Consider the following 17,674-nt stretch of genomic DNA (forward strand, 5'->3'; position numbering starts at 1 on the left):
CCCTCCAGCCTGGGGCCCGGCTCCCTCGCCGCGCAGCCTTGGGTCCCCCCAGCGGTCGCGGCCAGGCCGCAGCCCCCAGCCCTGGCGACTGACTCGCCAGGGTCCGCCCTGCCGCCGCGGCCCGAGCCCGGCCGCTCCTCCCCCGATGATGTCACGTCCCCGGCCGCCCCTCGGCCGGCCGCGCCGCCCCGCCCCCGCCTCCCCCGGCCCCCAGTCCCCTGGGCCCGCCCGCTCCCGACATCCCTCCTCCCGCCCGCACTCCCTCCCTTCGGCTCCCGCTCCCCCGGGAGCGGCGGCGGCGGCGGCGGCGGCGGGATGGCCCGGGCCCGCGGCCAGGCCCCGGGGAGCGGCGCGCGGCGGCGGCCGCGGCGGGGCGGCGCGGGAGCCGGGCCCCGGGGGGAGTCGGCCGGGCTGCTGCTGCTGCTGCTCCAGGTGCTGCCGCCCGGGGCTGCCGCAGGGCCGGGGCGCCGGGGCACGCGGGGCGCCGGCGGCGGCGTCTGCTGGCCCGGCGCTGCCCCTGTCTTTCCCCGGGACGCGCGGCTGCTGCTGCTCCTGCCGCCGCCGCCGCTGCCGCCGCTGTCGCCGCCGCCGCCGCCGCCGCCGCGCTCCGCGCCCGCAGCCTCCGCCTCCCGGATGGTAATCAGCGCCCCGCGCCGGCGCCGCGGGCGGGCGGGAGGTGGGGGCGGCGGGGGGAAAGGGCGGGAGGCCCCGCGCCCCCTCCTTGCCCGAGGCAGTTCCCGGGGCGCTCGGGCCCCCCCTCCGCCGACGACCGCGGCCCTGGGCCGCCGCCAGAGCGCGCCTCTGGGGCGCCTCCGCGCGGGCCGGGTGCGGGCTCGACTCCCCGCCCTCCCCGCCCCGCACGCCGAGCGCCCGCCAGCGCTCAGGCCGCGGGGGAATCCCTTCATCTCCCCGCCCTGCGCCCCGGGAGGGGAGGGGACAACGGTGGCGCCTGCGGACCCGCTTTCTCCGAGGGAGCGCCCCAGAGGCGAGCGCGCACTGAGCCACCCGGACTCCGCGCTGCGCTGCGCTCCTCCAGGCGTCCGGTGCCGTCGGGTCGGGCTGAGCTGCGACGCCCACAGCCTAGGCGGGACCGGATCGGGGCGGTGGGGGCGCCCACCGACTGCGCGCCCTTATGTTCCCTGCGCAGGATGCTCTGGCCCGCGGCGGGCTGAGCCTGAAGGAGGAGCCGCTGCTGCCCGCCAGCCTGGGCTCGGTGCGCTCTTGGATGCAGGGTGCGGGCATCTTGGACGCCAGCACCGCGGCGCAGAGGTAAGCGCTCGGACCGGACCCTGCGCGCTCGGGTTCGATGGCTCCGCGCCGCCTTCGCTCAGCCGGCTGAACTGCCGGAGTGCAGGGTGCAGGGAGCCCCAACTCTGGATCGTCCCGGCGACTTCTGTCCACCGGGTCCCGAGCGCCAGTACTTGCTGCAGCGGCTACCGGCCGGGCCGAGGCGGGGCTTCTGTCCGCTCACGAGGCTGTCCGGGCTCTGACTTGACTGTCGCTCGCGGACGCCGTGGCGAACGCCAGCCGGGCGTGGCAGTCCCGGGCTCTGGAGGAGGAGGCATCACCGCTGCCTGTGGTCCCCGAGCTGGGACCCGCAGCTGCCTACCGTCTGCGAACGGTCGACTCCTTCCAGGGCAGTCCAAAGCAAGTCCGTGAGTCCGCCGGCAAAGAGGAGAAACCCAGTCCCTGTCTCCTTTCCCACGCCCCTCAGAGTTGGAGGATGGGAGAGTGCGGAGCCAGGGACGGGGCTGGGGGGCAGAGTGGGGACGAGATGAGGTGGGCAGTGGGCCTGGCTGGACTGGCTGGGGTTGGGAATGGGGCAGGGCCCTGCCTCTCCATCAGGTGTTTTTCTTGTATGTCCTGCGGGAGGCAGGGAGCCGGTGGGAACCCAGCACCCACGCCTCTCTCCTCTGACTCCTTTGCAGCGGTCTGGGCTGGAGGGGAAGGGGATGGACTCAGGGTTTGGACGGGAACTTTAAAGGATTATTGACGTGCCCCCCTGCAGCACCTGGAACTCTTGCATCTGGCGCTGAGCATGAGGGCAGTGAGGGCGCCCTGTAGACATCCCATGGGGAAGGCTGGCTCTGCAGAGTGGGTCCAGGTGGGCTTCCCGGGGGCTGAGCTGCTGCCCGCAGCCTGAAGGGATTCTGGTAGGGAGTTGCTAGGGCAGATCAGACCCGAAAGCACTGACACTCACGTCCCCAGCCCTGCCCCGAGGCCGTCGCAGGTAGTCCACCCCGGAGCAGATGCCACTGTTTCGGTTTTGAGGGGCAGTGAGGGAAGGTCAGAGAGCGCCCATCTGCTGGTTCACTCTCCAGATGCCCCCGATGGCTTGGGTGGGAGTGGCCAACCTGGAAGGGAGGAACTCAGTCCCAGTGTCCTAAGTGAGTAGCAAGGTCCCAATCACTTGAGCTGCCTCCCAGGGAGCTGGAATCGGGGCCGGAGCCAGGATCAAACTCAGGCAACCCTCTGTGGGTTGTGGGCATTCTCTACTGGGCCAGACACCCACCCTGGCACATGGTGGTTTTCAGGTGAAAACTGAAGCCTTGGTTCTGCATGCCTGTGCTTGTACTGAGGTCGGGAGCGAGCACCCGGGGCTCTGTCTGGAGCTCAGCTCTTCAGGGCGAGAAGGCATCTTGCACATAAATTCACTTCTCTAAGTTTTGCCAGAAGAAAACCTGGAAAACATAAGAACACATTCTGCATCTAACTCGGCTACTGTGCACACTGTGGTGTGGTTGCTTCCCGTCTTTCTTTGCTGTGCCCACAGTTTGGTGCCCTGCCAGTTTTCCTGTTGGTTCTGGCTTTTTAACTTGAGATGGTCAATTTCTTAATGTGGACCCGCCTTCCTCCGCTCCTCCATGGGCTGTAAGAGTGGGTAAGGAGCGAAGTGTGGGGGATGAGACGCTCCCTCAAGGGCTGGCTGCAAGCAGTGTTGTCTGGGGCGGGTCCCCAGGCCCCATTGCTGAGACTCAAAGCCCCCTCCCCATTGTCAGGGACATTCTTTAGCCCTGGGCTGCTTGTCCCCAAGTCTGGAGACTTCTCTGTCTTGGGCTCCAGACTGGGAGCCCCATATGTGTGGCTGACTCTCTCCTCGCTTCTAGAGGGGGCAGGTTGATCCTTTCTCATTCTTCCCCAGGTTTCCTACCCTCACCCCCATTTCTGTCTCACTCCTTGGTCCTCTGTTCAGGCCTTAACATCCTAAAACAGCCTTGCCCTGGCCGTAAGCTCTCTGTTCTCTGGAAACTGTCCCCTTGTCCTAGGTACCCACACACCCACTGAGTAAAGTCTCAGCAGCCTCAGGACCCCACCCCGACCCCAGCACTTGCTCCATCTGTGCCCTCCCACCCTGCCCAAGGGAGCAGTTCTGGGTGCTGCCTAGGGATGCTTACCATAGGCCAGACTTGGCTGTCCTGTGCCAGCCCCGAACTTCCTTGGTCTGCAGGCTGGGGCCCTCCGGTCTTCTGCAAGGTTGGTGGCCGTTCATCCATCTGTCTGTAGTGCCCACAGGGGGACGGTGAGCATCTGCTGAAGAAAGCAGAAGGGGATCCAGGTGGCTCCCAGACCCCTCTTTGCTGCATTCCCTGCTCCACCTTGGAGAGCTCCGGGCACCGGGTCCTGGAGCAGCTGTGGCTCCCCAGTTCTATAACTTGGCACTTACAAACAATGCTAAGCTGTTGCAAAAGGTGGGTGAGCAGAAGGCTTGCCAAGAAGGGGGGGACGGGGGGGGAAGGTGGGCTCTCCTGGTAGGAAGGAGGGGCCTGGGCAAAAGCAGGGTAGGAGAGAAGAGGGGCTGCATACGCTTCAACTCCAAGCGCCCAGGAAGGGAAGCACGGGGAAGAGAGGCAGTGGAGAGAGCCTCCTTGTTGCTGTGACTGCCCTGCCTGAACCAGTGGGACTTCATCTCTGAGACCCAGAGCCCCAGCCCAGCTTCCCCGTGCGGGAGGCTCTCCCCCTTCTGGCGAGCTTCCCAGGATGGGGAGACCCCTGGAGGAGACCCCTGGGAGACCCTCCTGAGCTGATCCCAGCCCACTAGCAGGGCCCCCAAGAGAAGCCAGCTGGGGCTGCCTTTCCTGGAAGCAGCTGCAGGCTAACCTCCGTGCTAGGAAATGCTTTTGTTTGCTTTAATAATTAATAGCCACTCCTCAGCCTGGGACCTGGCAGGCAGGCCTGAGGGTGGGCAGAAGAGAAGAGGGGTGGGCAGTCTTTAGGTAGACGCGAGGGCCGGAGGAAGGGCAGCAGAGCGAGCCAGTGAGGGGCTTTTCTCCCTCCCTCCACCGTCTCCTTCCCTCCCCGCCTCTTTCAAGGATCTGAGTCACTGAGCCAATTTCTTGGGGCAGGTGTGCAGAGCAGCGGCTTAGGGCCGTGGGAAGGCGCAGTCTGGAGCCGCCACAGCTCTCAACCTCCTCTCCAGCAGGAACATCAGGACACAGGTTCTGGGCAGCTCCCTTTAGCCCCCCCATGACCTCCCTCTCCTGCGTGGTGAGGTGGGTGTGTTCCTGTGATCCGCTGCTTTCATGTCCGCAGTCTACAGCACAGCCAGCCTCTGGGCGTGCCAGGTCGATAGATCATCTTGCTGGGGCAGGAGTGCCAGGCCCCGGGGCCCCAGAGATGCCTGCAGGGGAGAGTGGTGGCCAGCGGGGTGCTCAGAGGAAGGAGGCTGTGGAGGGAAGGGACGGGGTTCCTGCCATGGCCGTGCCCGGTGCCGGGATGGGGAGAGGCAGGGCTGGACACAGCAGAGGGAAAGCCACCTGCTGGGCGGGGGACGCCAGCAGAGCCTCCTCCATGCTATGACAGCGGTACTGGAGCCCCCTTTTCCCAGCATCCCAGACCCAAAGAGCAAACAGGCTGCCACAGAGGCGCCACTCAGGACCTCGGCCTGTCAAGGAAGGAAAGGCAGAAGGGCTGGGCGTGCCCCTGGGGGAGATGTCCCCTGGGGGCTTGCTGTCGACTCGCTGGTATTTGGGGTAAGCACACAGTCCGGGATATAAAGAGCCACGAGCAGCCTTGTGAATGGAAGGCAGAGATAGCAAGGCGGCTCTGTGTGTAGCACAGCTGGGGCTGGGTCCCGCGAGCAGCTGATACAGGAGGGCCTGGCCAAGTCCCTGTGGTATCCCCTGGTGCTGGGGAGCACAGGCCACCTGAATGGCCCAGGTGGGACCTTCAGGTTGTCCTTGGTGTCAGCTTGAGCCTGGACTCCCAACACTGCCCAGGAAGCCCATGCTTGCCACAAAGCAGGTTTGCTCCCACTGAAAAGTAGCTGTGCAAACTGAAGCTCTCCTGGCCTTCAACTGCTCTCCTTGAACTTGGGGTTGATTTCAGTATGGGGGAAGGGGTGGAGGCAGAAATGTGAACAGGAATGCTTTTTCCTCCCAAATCTGGGTTCCTTAATTGAGCAAATGCCCCACTGCCTGGGCACAGTCTGGGGCCCAAGGGAGAGCGTTTTGAATATTTTGTTTCAAACAGCCTATTTAAGAAAGCAAGGAAATAACTGATTCCTCTTGGAGTCCTCCAAAAGTGGTTAATGTGGCTGTTTTCGTCACTCTGCCACGTTTATCTGGAAAAGGTGCTTATGTGGTGTGCTTTGTTCGCTAATGATGCTAAGTGCACGCAATGTTTCTAAATTATGGGCTCGGCAATACACGTGCAAGGTGAGGCAGTTCTTGTAGTTGGCATGAACCGTCCTCTTCCCGGCTGCCCCAGGGCCCTCGGGCTGCGGCTTTGCTGCCTTCCATCAGACCTCCTGTGGCTCTCTGGATGGCTGGTGGTTGGTAGCCCTCCCATACCTCCCCAAGGCCCTGGGTCTGCCTCTCCTGCTGGCTTCCCTTGGCTTGAGGACGTGTGTGGGCTGCCAGGGCCTGCTCTGCCCACCTGCATGGCAGCCGGAGACACCGGAGAAAGCAGAGCTCTAGCAGCCCTCAGTGACTGGTTGGAGCTGGTAGATAAATACCCCAGCTCCCTCGCCTATCCCCCTGGGATGACTCCGAGGAGGCATGTGTTCCGTGCTGTTTCCAGAGTTTCCTGTGGGACGCAGCTGCACTGCCCGCAGGGGTGACGGGGAAATGCACCCTTTGTGGGCTGCCTCCATGTAGACTGTGGGTGTTTGGCTCCCTGTCTGGGAGTCTGCTTCTAGGGCAACCTAGCAAAAACACTTACCTGCCTGGCCCTAGCAGCTCTATCCTCCCTTCCTTCTTTTAGAGGCAGGATCCCCATGAGTAGACCTCTCCGTCTCTCCCCCCTCCCAGTGGGTGTCTTGGGCGGCCGTGCTCTGCAGATCAGGGGTCAGATATCGCCTTTGTGCCCACCTCTGATGGAGCTTTCCTAAGAGCAGCCAGGGGCCCCCACCTCCCACCTGTATCCCACTCGTCTGCACCCAGGATACAGCTCTCAGGGCACTCAGACCACTTGGCACCTGGGAGTTGTTTGCATCTCTTGTTTCTTTCTGTTCTTTAATCTTGGTTTGTTGTTCTCATTAGGAGAGCATCAGCTATTCCCCGGGGGGGAGAAGAGCAAACCCTTTGAGGCTTGCAGTTCCATTCAGAGGTGCTGATTGGTCACCTGGTACAGCGTGGGGTGGAGGGGCCGTGGGGGCCGTCTGGGGGAAGGCACAGTCTTCACCTGTCTGTCTTCTCCCCCTTTCTATGCCCCCCCCCAATGTCACCCTCTGTCTCTTGTTCATAGGAAAGACACAAGTGTCTTTAGAACAAAACCTTCTTCTCATTTTGCCTTGACCTCCTCACAAATGCAGCTGCCTCGTGGCTGGGTGCGAGCCTTGAAGGATGATTGTGCCTTAACACCCACCCCGAGCTGTGGTGGGAAAGGGCAGGGTGACACTGGGGACTGTCGCAGGGGAAGGGGAGCTGGGCCGACCCTACGTGGGGCTGGGCACAGTCTCAGGTGGTGCAGCCTCTCTATGCCCTCAACCCGGCAGCACTGAATACCTCGCCCCCCGCCCTCTCTCCTCTCCCCTCTCCCCAATAATCCCCTCCTGCCCACAGGGCAGGCCCCTGGAAGAAAGCGTGGCTTGGGGCTTAGACTTCCGCGGAGGCTGGCAGGAGACCGGCTGATATTTGCCAGTGGTTGGGAGAGGACACTCCAGCCAGCATCGCCGATGTGCTGTGTACCAGTTTGGGATTTGGCCTGGGCAGTGCAGGGCTGTCTGTGTAGAAAGAGGCTGTGGGGTGCTCTAGGGGATTCTGTTGTTTCTCAGAATCCACACTTTCTCTCTGCCAAGACCTCTTGCTTTCTCTGCCCCCCCCCCCCCGCTGCTTTCCGAGCGCCTCCCAGGTGAGGGGGCAGAAAAAAAGGGCCTCAGTGATCTGAGACCACTCCACAAGCCTCTGACCTCCTCTCCCACTCGGTGGTCCTGGGAGCTGTCCCTGGTGCAGTTTCAGCTGAGCTGGTCCTGAGAGCGGGAGGGAGGAGCCCAGGGCTGCGTCTCATTAGCATATTCATCAGCTGTAATCAGGGACCTGCTGTGATCCAAAGCCCTCTTTGGGCTTCCCTGCCTGGGGCTGGCTGGGCTGGGGGTGGTCAAGGTCCCGACTTCCAGGACTACAGGCTGAGGGCGAGAGGAGGGGAGGGAGGATGGAACACCTGTGGCAGGAAGAGGCGTGGGTGACCCCCACCCCATCACTTCCGCCTTCTGAGTCACCTTTCACCAAGGCCACTGTGGCAAGCCCCTCCTGCCGCGACATCTCAGATACCAAGGCTTAGCATGAAGCCGAGGAAGACGGAAGTTGAGTTTAAATGACGAGGAGTGATGCAGAGGGCAGCTGTTGTCACAGTGCACGTCCACGACGGGTGCTGGGGAGGGCAGTCGCAAGTGCCCTCGGGACAGTTCCACCACCCCCATCCCCCACCCCACATCCCTGGGGAACACAGCCACCAACCCAGGCACCCCTTCGATGACCACAGCCCCAGCTGTCATGGTGACTGCAGCCCGCTGGGTCCCAAGCCACGCATTGCCGGGTCCTCCCTGCCAGTTTCTGGAACCCTGCCCGGCTGCAGAACTTCCCAGTGCGTTTCCCCAACCACGTCCCTCCACAAAAGTGCCCTCAGGCAAGTCTGCATGGTGTGCGGGGTGCCTTGAAGAGCTTGTGGAACACGGAGCTAAAAGGTAAACTTACTTTGGTGCAAAACATTTTTGAAATCCATGCACATGAAGGGCCATCAGAAAGTCAATGAAAAATACCTATTATGAAAAACTATGCATGGATTCTAAAGTCTCATTGCACTCAAATAATCTTACCTCTTAGTTCCATTTTCCATGAACTTTTTGAAGTACCTTCATGTTTAGTTATCTTTTGCTGCATTAAAAAAGAAAATTGCACGGCAGGTATTTAGCCTAGTAGTTGACACACGAGTTGGGGTGTCTGCATCTCATATCTGAGTGCCAGGGTTCGGTTCCAGCTCCAGCTCCTGTTTCCAGCTTCCTGACAAAGCAGACCCTTGGAGGTAGCAGGTGATGGCTCAAGTAGTTGAATCTGTGCCACCCAGATGGGAGCTTTGGACTGAGTTCCCAGTTCCCAGCTTCAGCCCAGCCCAGTCCTGGTGGATCGGCAGATGGGAGGTCTCTCGTGTGTCTGTCTGTCTCTGTGCATCTCTCTCTCTGCGTCTCAGAAAAATTGCTCCAAAACTCAGTAGCTTAAAACAATTATTGCACCCGTTTCTGAGGGTTGGAACTCAGGGGGCAGCTCAGCTGGGTGGTGGCTGTGACTCAGGGTGGCTCCTGACCCTGCAGGTTGCAGTCACTGAAGTGTTGACTGGGTTGGTGGCCATGCTTCCCAGGTAGTTCTCGAAGGTGCCCCCACCCCAAGGGCATGATTGGCAGGGAACCAGGGCACTGGGAACCATCTTGAAGGCTGGCTCCCGCACAGGGCAGGGCAGCCTGAGCCAGCTGCAGCAGGGCCGTTCCTGGAGGGCATCCCAGGACCCCCACGTGCACTGCAAAGCTGCATTTCCTAACACTTGTGGCCCCAGCACGCTTTGCTAAAGGGAGGGTTTGGGCCATGCAGCGTCTAAGGAGTGTGCTTCGGAGGACCCTGGCCAGAGAGGAAAGGCCAAACTGCTTCCCCGGTGTTTGTGCCCCTGTATGGAATGGTAAGGACTTCCGGTACAAGTTATTCTCTCCCCACTTCACTTCCTAAAACCGTGGCCAGCGTGACACCCTCCAAGGGCAGCGTTTCTTAAGCTGCTTTATCTGCCCTTCGCCTCCTCCACCTGTTGAGCTCCTATTGTTGCTGCAAGGGCCAGGGGGGGAAGTCTTGCCCTCATCTGTCACAAACAATTGGTCATTTTCTTCCTTTGCTCCCCTAGTTTTTCACGTGGTGACGTCCTCCCCCTGGCCCTGTGTGCCAGCTCTCTGTGCCTGTCTTCCCTCCCCTTCCAGGCCCCTAACTCCAGCCCTACTTGTGACATTGTCTGGTGTGCAGCGCATCACTGGGGTTCAGGAAAAAAATGCTTGGTGACCGAGACCTTGTTATTCTCTTCCTCTCACCCTGAACTTGCTACTGGGAATGGTCTCTGATGGGCCAGGAGAGCCCTTGGCAAGGCCAGTTGAGAAGCTCCCCACGCCCAAGGAGCCCATGGTTGTCATTTATGAACCTTAAGGCAGGTCCCTCTGTTTCTAGGAAGGGCATTGTCCACCTTCAGTCTGATGTCTCTGGCCATCTGATTTCCCAGGCCCATGGAATCCTCAGCCGTGGGCTGGGGCTCCGTGGGATGTTTGTTCCACAACCTCCCACATGCCCCTTGATGCCCTAAAGGACAGTCTAGGGTCCATATAGTCGGTAAGGTGGATTGGTCTTCACCTTAGATTTGGAGATCAGCCTTGCAAAATGTGGAGCCCAGGGAGAAGCCCAAGAGGGAGTCGGACAGGGCTGTCACAGAAGCCGCTGTGCCCCTTGTCCCAAGGGAGCAGGCTGCGGCGGCTTCCATCTGGAACGGAGCTGGCCCTGGCCGTCTGACTTGGTTACTCTGCCCAGACCCTGGCCGGAGGCGCGGGGCCGCTCTCACTGGGGGGTCGGGTGGTTTTCCAGCTGCTTTCCTCCCGCAGTGGCGTGGGCCTGGCACGAGCCCATTTTGAGAAGCAGCCTCCCTCCAACCTCAGGAAATCCAACTTCTTCCACTTCGTGCTGGCCATGTACGACCGGCAGGGGCAGCCTGTGGAAGTGGAACGCACAGCCTTCGTCGACTTTGTGGAAAAGGAGCGAGTGAGAGGCTCGTGGGCTTGGCTAGGAGGGACCCCTGGGGCAGACGGATGGGTGGTGGGTGTGGGGGTGGGTGGAGAGGGAGGGAGGCCGGCGGGTGTTGGGGCGTAAGGGAGGCGGGCTGGGAGGCGGGGGCATCCCTAACCCCCTGAACATTCTCCCCATCTCATCCCTGCAGGAGCCTGGAGCCGAAAAGACCAATAACGGGATCCATTACCGCCTCCGGCTGGTGTACAACAATGGTGAGCCAGGGGACGGCCCTGCACAGCCCTCACCTGGAAGAAGCCTGGGAACTGGGTGGCCCTCCCCTGGGTGGGGAGGGTGTGGGTGTAATCCGGTCGGCACAGGCTCCAGAGGCTCCTCCCCCTATAGCAGGTGCTCTCCTTCCCCCGCAGGACTTCGGACGGAGCAGGACCTCTACGTGCGTCTCATCGACTCCATGTCCAAGCAGGTGAGCCAGCCCAGGAGAGGCCGACCCGTCCTCACCCCAGATCCTCTCTGCCCCTTGGTCCGAGTGAGCACCTATCCTCGCCCAACCTGTGCCCTTCAGCCCACCCAGCTCCCCGGATCCCACCCAGGCCACAGCAGGAGGATGCCACTGTAGCCCACTGATCTGGAAAAGCCTTGGCTTGGGTCATGTTCCTCAGCGGTGTTGCCCGAGACGGGCGTTTGGGTGCTTTGTTACAGCGCGGGGAGTGAGAGGGGCTCTCAGGAGGAGTTGGACAGGAGGACGTGGTTTTAGTTGGAGTCTGGGCTCAGCCTGATCCAGGGGAACTCCAGAGAGTTCCAGTTTGAAGCAAGGAGGCCAGCGTTTCGTCCCCTGCAGAGGTCAGTCATGGTAACCTTCCAGACATCCTCAGATGGGTCAGCTCCTGCCCCCCTGGGAGCTCTTCTCAAGACAGAGCCCCAGGCAGCCAGTACTGCTGGACACTGGGAGCATGTGGGCTGGTCCAGCAAAGGGGATGTGGCTGTGGGCCCAGGGGCTTCCCCTGCACACTCTCAGCTCCTTGCTGGGCACAGGAAGGGGGCTCAGGGCCCAGCGTGAGGAGCTCTGGATAATCAAGGTGATCCTGCCAGGCCAGGACCCATGTGCCCGGGTGTCTTGTGCTGGTCAGGAGCGGGTCGAGTAAGGAATGGGCCAGCTGTGGGCCCAGACTTTAAGGAGGAGATCTGAGCTTTCCCACCCAGCTGGGCCTTGAGGTAGCCTTCATCCAACAACAGGGCAGAGGAAGAAATGGTTTGCTTCTTGAAGGTCATGGTCACTGTGGAGGGGGACGTGGGCCAGGCAGTAACAACAGGTGGGATTGAGTGGGGGATGAGTGTGGAAGGGGTCCAAGGAAGGCTAAAGAGAAAGAGACCCCCCAAATGGGAAGTGTCGCTCCCCCTCTTCGTGGAGGAGCGACACTAAACCCTGCACTGTTCTTTCATCTGCTCGGCCCTCCCCGGGTTTGCTGCTGGTTCTTCCCGGGTTGGCTACTGTCCCTTCCACCTCCGTGGAAGGGCGGTTCCCCCTGGCCACATTCCCCACTTCCGCAGGGGAGCGGCACTCCGCCGGCCGGCTCTCTCGGGGGCTGCACAGGTGTTCCCCTTAGATGTTCCTGGTGCATGCCGTCTCTCTCCTCCTTTATAGTCCTCCTCTGCCAATCCCAACTCGGCTGCCCACACGCCGAGTACACTGCTCTCCTCCAATCAGGAGCAAGTCCTACAGTTTATTGGTTGAACTGGAGGCAGCTGTGTAGAAGCTGTTTTCTTCTCTCCCAGCGCCATATTGTGGGAGAGCAGGTGCATAGAGTAAGTCTTAATTCCAGTAACAGTCTAGTCCGAGCTGCTCCCCACAGGAAGGCTGGGAGGCCCAGGGGTTATAAACTGGGGAGTGCTGTGCTGAAGGCAGAGGGACTCTGGGAGATTGGGGAGGAGCTGGTCCGGCTGCCCACAGGGGAGATGCCGGCCTGGGGGGGTGTCGGGGGGGAGTGGGGGAGGGGAAGGAGCAGCAGCCAGCCCAGAGGCTGAGAGGTCCGAGGCTCCCAAGCAGAGGCAGGGGTCCACGGAGGATGTGGGAAGACTTTGCATGCTGGGGTGAGGGGAACAAGGTGCAGAGCGGCGCTCAGGGTGTATCGGCCCCATCAGCAGCCCAGTGGTGGTCCTGGCCTCTGGGGACCCCTGGTCCAAAGCAGAACAAAGCTGTGAAAGGGCTGCCTGTGGACAAACACACTATAGGCCAGGCCAGTGCTGTGGTACAGTGGGTTAAAGTCCTGGCCTGCAGTGCCTGCATCCCATATGGGCACCAGTTAAAGTCCTGGCTGCTCCACTTCCCATCCAGCTCCCCACTAAGGGCCTGGGAAAGCAGCAGAGGATGGCCCGAGGGTGAGAACAGGAGGAAGCTCCTGGCTCCTGGTTTTGGCCTGGCCCAGCCCCAGCTGTTGCAGCCATTTGGGGAGTGAACCAGTGGATGGAAGGACCCCTCACCTACTCCATCTCTACCTCTGTCTCTAACTCTGCCTTTCAAATAAATAAAATGAATCAAAAAAATAAAAGAGGTCAGCGCCATGGCTCAATAGACTAATCCTCCGCCTAGCGGCGCCGGCACACCGAGTTCTAGTCCCGGTCGGGGCGCCGGATTCTGTCCCGGTTGCCCTTCTTCCAGGCCAGCTCTCTGCTATGGCCCAGGAGTGCAGTGGAGGATGGCCCAAGTGCTTGGGCCCTGCACCCGCATGGGAGACCAGGAGAAGCACCTGGCTCCTGGCTTCGGATCAGTGCGGTGTGCCGGCCGCAGCGCGCTGGCCGTGGCGGCATTGGAGGGTGAACCAACGGCAAAAAGGAAGACCTTTCTCTCTGTCTCTCTCTCTCTCACTGTCCCCTCTGCCTGTCAAAATAAATAAATAAATAAATAAAATAAAATAAAGAATCTGCAGGCCTTGTGGGGGTGGGGGCAGGGGAGGTGTCCTCCACGTGGCTAGCCGCCCCTCCCCTCCTCTGCCCGGGCTCCCCTAAGGCAGGATGACGGCCTGACCCCCCTGCCTCCTCCACCACAGTCTGGCTCTTCCCCTCCCCCAGGCCATCATCTACGAGGGGCAGGACAAGAACCCTGAAATGTGCCGGGTGCTGCTCACCCACGAGATCATGTGCAGGTGAGCTGGCCCTTTGCCAACATGTAGCCAAGGCCTCCTCCCAGGCCCTGCTCCCTGGGGGAAGGCTGAGGGGGGAGTGAGGCCCCTGGGCGCAGGGCTGACTGAGGAGAAGGTCCTTGAGGCCCCATTAGCCCGGCCTGTTTATGTGGCTTCCAAGTGTTTTTGTAAGTGCAGCCTCCTGCGGCTCCTGGAAGCTTCACTAATAAAGCTGGTGGGGGGGGGGGAGCGGGCAGGGAGCTCACTGGGGAGTGGGGGGTGGCGGCCAGGCAATCCCAGGCCTCTGGGGTTGGTTTGGGGGTGAAGCTTTGCTGCCTCCCACCTCAAGGCAGCTCCCTGATAGCTGGGGTCAGGGTGAGGGACACAGCTCCCAGCTGCCTCTTCTCCAGCATCCCTGAACTTGACATTTCGAGCAAGGTCTCCCTGGTAGAGAAGCCTGCAGGGTCAGGCACTCCCTGATGCGTGGGAAAGACAGCAGTGTTCAAAACCCTGTGGTTGGGGAGACAGCGGCCACGCTGGGGAGGGGAGTGGCAGGGAGGGGCTGCAGGAGGCGTGTCTTGATCCGGATGCCGGGGTCCTGGGCAGGCACCAAGTGACCGTTCCCGAGCTGCGTGCTCACAGCCCCAGCTCCTGTCTGTGGTTTGTGCGTGCAGGACAGTGGGAGAGACACACAGCCTGCCCTTGCCGCAGGCTTCCCAGAGCTTCCAACCTTTGGGCCCAGGGGTTCCGGCTCCTGAGGACTCTACTGGGTCCGTCCCTACCTTTCTCCCCGGGTCCTCGGGGAATCCTACACCCAGAGAAGGGGTGCAAGCCCCTCCCCCTGGAGCTGCCCCCACCCCGCTGTCCCCCTCCTTCCCTCACTGCTCCCTTCCTCTCCATCTCTCCCGCAGCCGGTGCTGTGACCGGAAGAGCTGTGGCAACCGGAACGAGACCCCCTCAGACCCCGTCATCATTGACAGGTACTGGCAGGCAGACGCGGCCGGGAAGCTGCAGGGCCAAGGGTGCTTCTCTCAGCCACAGGGCTCCAAGCAGGGTGCTCTGAGCAGAGAGAGAAGCTGCCGGGGCCCCAGGGAGCACCAGCCATGGCCCTGGGGTGAAGCCCCTGGTGGCACTTTTTCTGGAGCTGCATTCCCTGAGCCCTGAAGGAAGGTGCTGAAGAGGCAGGCGGGTTGTCATGGGGGCTTGCGAGGGACAGGGGTAGGAGAGGTGAACCAGCGCCCAGGGACGTGGGGCTGCATGGGCGTCAGCAAGGCCTGCTCCCAGGTCCACCTCCACCTCCACAGCATGCGGCTTCTCCCAGCATCCTTCACTGTGAGATCGGGGAACGACTGGGGACGTCAGAGTCGTGCTCGTGAAAGTGCGCGCTCCTGATCTGATTTCGGTTTTTACAATTATTGCATTCAAATAGGAAATGCACAGAGAAGGTGCAAAATGCAGTCTCCCTCCTAGCGCTGTGGTCAGCACACAGCACACCGCCTCCTCACCTTCCTTTCCCCACGCTCTGGCCAGTCAAGTGTTTTATTTGTCCAGTAGATAACGTAGGAGTGTCACCTCTGTGCCAGGCTCCCCTCTGTGTGGTGTGAAACAGTGACCAAGATAGACAACAAGCCTTGCGTTTGTGGGCCTGCAGTCCGGTCCGGGAGATAGACGTGAACCGAGTCAATGAATGAAACGTACGGCGTGTTGATGGCGGCAATGGCTGCGGAGAGAAATCAGTCCTCCAAGGAAGACCAGGGAGTGCCTGGGGAGGGGGCATTGCGATGGTAGCGTCTGCCAGGCCGCACTGAGAAGCTGGCGCTGGAGCCAAGTCCTGGAGGAAGTACGGGGTGGGATGTGTGCTGTGTCTGGGGGAAGAGGAGCAGGAGCTAGGCTGGTGTGTCTCCGGAACAGTGAGGAGACCCAGCAGGTGCAGGGGTGCAGACAGGTGACAGAGATGACGTTGGAGGGAGTGGGCGAGTCAGGAGGAAGACAAGTCGTGCAGGCTGCTGTGGGCTGCACGTGGGGCGTGCCGTGGGCTGCACGTGGGGCGTGCTGTGGACCACGTCAGGACTTTGGCTTTTACTCATGTTCTGGACGTGGAAGCGGGTGAGAAGAAAACGACTGACCTCTGTTTTGGCAAGGTCACTCCAGCCGCTGTGTTGATGAGGATCTGTAGGAGGCCGGGAGATGAGTTAAGGAGCCATCACGGTGATCCAGGTCCGAGACGATGGGGACTGAACCCAGGGATGTTATAGCTGAGGTTGTAAGAAGTGGTTGGTTCTGGACACATTCCATTTCACAGAACTGATGGCACCTGTTTTGGGAGGAAGGGAGGGAGGGAGAAGAGAGAAAAAAGGAGAGGTGGAGAGAGAGAGATGACGCCAAGGTGTCTAATCTGATCAATTTAGGATGGAGAAGGGAGAGATTTCAGGAGCCAGAGGGTGAGGAGCAAGGCTTAGCCCTGTTGTATTTAAAACGCCAGCCCCCAGGTGGGGATGTTGAGAAACTAACTGAAAACGGGAGTGCAGATCTCAGAGGAGAGGTTCGGGCTGCAGATGAGAAATTTGAATGAAACATCACCCAGGGATTGAATGTTGTCAGAGAGTAGGAAAGGTCTGGGGAGTGACTTCCGGGCTGGCCAGCAGTTAGAGGTCTCGGAGCTATGAAACCAGCAAAGGGGACAGGGACAAAGCAACCAGCGAGGTCAGAGGGAGCTCGAGGGAGGGTCGTGTTCTGAGCCTGGAAGAGAAAATGCTCCCAGGAGGAGGCAGTGAGCACCTGCCTCCAATTCTCAAGGAAATGAGAAGCAGATGAAGAGCTGGCCACTGGAGGTAGCAGCGTGGAGGACTTGGGTTTCCTCCGCGGGAGCCGTGTCAGGGGCACGGATAGGATCACAGGTAGGGAGCAATGGTTGCAGGGGGGCGGGGTGGGGGTGGCGGGGGATTGCAGGCAGCAGACAGAGGAGCTCCTAAAGTTTGGTCTTAAGGGATCAAAGAAATAGTGGTGGTGGGAGCCCCATGTAAGACCAAGAAAACAAAGAAAGCACGCTAGCTGGGTGCTGTGCTGACGAGAAGCAGCGAGTAGGGACGGGGGAAGCCAGGGTGCAGAAGAGGAGGAGAATTGCTGAAACTCTGTCCTTTGGTTGGCAGAGGGGAACTAGTCCAGGGACTGCTTTGAGCTGGCAGTGTAGACTGTTCATCCGTAAGATAGCAGGGGCCACGGAGAACATGGCCACAGAAGTGGGTCCATGGGTCTGCTCAGCATGAGCACGTGTCGGCACCCTCTTCTGATTGTTTTCTCGGTGAAATAGCAGTAAGATTAACAGCTGTGGATGAGGATGGCAGGGCAGGGGGTGGGGGAGGAGGGCTGAGCTATTTTAGATGGCATGAAGTGCTCAGGAGAGTGAAGGGACCGGGGAAACACCACATGATCGCCAAGCAGCACCAAGGGCCCGCCTGAGGTTTGTGGGCATCCGTGTAGTGAGAACGTTGTCTGGCCACGTTGAACTGCACAGGTGCTAGTGCAGAGTAGGTGAGTGGTTGCATGGAACCAGCGTTAGGGGGTTGCCAGTTGAGTGTAGTGAAACCTGAGATGACAATAGTGAAAGGCACTTAACACAAAGGAGAGGCGTGTGGGAAGGGAGCGTGGGTTCTAATGGAGTTGGGGGAGATGAGGCGCTGCCCCGGGGTTGAGCTGCAGGCTGCAGAGTGGGTTGGCCGGGTAGCTGGGATTCTGTAGGGTGCATTAATTAGTAGCAGGTGGCCGAGAGACGGTGGAGGCCAGGGCAAGGCAGAAAAGGAACTCTGGGAACAGCGAGGAGTGTGGTGGAAGTCGCCTCCCTGTGTAGACACTGAGCCACCAAGGGTCACCACACAGGGTAGGGGCACACATGATGACCCGGGAGTGGAGGCGCCGGCATTCAGAGGGGACTACAGCAAGCAGAGCGCACCACAAGTCTCCGACCTCCTCCGTCAGACAGCCGAGCGGTGAGTGCCGTTTCTCTTGCGCTGGGTGACGCTGGGCACAGGGTCGCCTGTGCGTGAGGGCTGTCCTCATTTCCTTTTCTGCAGTCCTCTCTTATGCTGGCTTTTCCTGTAGATTGGCTTTTCTTACTGATGTGCAACATTGTATGTTGCAACACTTAGCCTTTTGTCTGAGTTGTACACTTTTTTTCTAGTTGGCTGTCTTTTAACCCTGCATATGCAGAAATTTGCTGAAACCTTCAATGTCTTAAATACTTAAATGTCTGGGATTTTGTTACATCTAGAAAGGCCTTTATAAATACAAGAATATTTTTAAAGATTTTTCCTGTGGTTTCTTCAAGTGCTTTGATGGCTTTATTACTTAAATGTTGAT

At 60.3% G+C, this 17,674-nt stretch overlaps 1 protein-coding gene across 4 annotated transcripts in view; it reads left to right on the forward strand.

Annotated features, from left to right (window-relative positions):
- The first annotated feature begins 300 nt into the window (after nt 1-300).
- The window catches only part of EBF4 (EBF family member 4), a 70,741-nt gene continuing 53,367 nt past the window's right edge, over nt 301-17,674 (forward strand). For 3 of the 4 annotated variants that reach the window (XR_007919348.2, XR_007919349.2, XM_051845200.2), the window contains exons 1-7: nt 301-636; nt 1,148-1,269; nt 10,061-10,217; nt 10,393-10,456; nt 10,610-10,665; nt 13,269-13,342; nt 14,230-14,298. Coding sequence is in view for 2 of the 4 variants with exons in the window: in XM_051845200.2 (XP_051701160.2) it covers nt 316-636; nt 1,148-1,269; nt 10,061-10,217; nt 10,393-10,456; nt 10,610-10,665; nt 13,269-13,342; nt 14,230-14,298 (863 nt within the window). In the remaining 2 variants the exon portion in view is untranslated. The remainder of the gene's footprint in view (nt 637-1,147; nt 1,270-10,060; nt 10,218-10,392; nt 10,457-10,609; nt 10,666-13,268; nt 13,343-14,229; nt 14,299-17,674) is intronic. The other variant, XM_051845201.2, reaches the window with a different exon arrangement.

This window comes from Oryctolagus cuniculus, chromosome 11 (assembly GCF_964237555.1).
Source record: "Oryctolagus cuniculus chromosome 11, mOryCun1.1, whole genome shotgun sequence".
NCBI lineage: Eukaryota > Metazoa > Chordata > Mammalia > Lagomorpha > Leporidae > Oryctolagus > Oryctolagus cuniculus.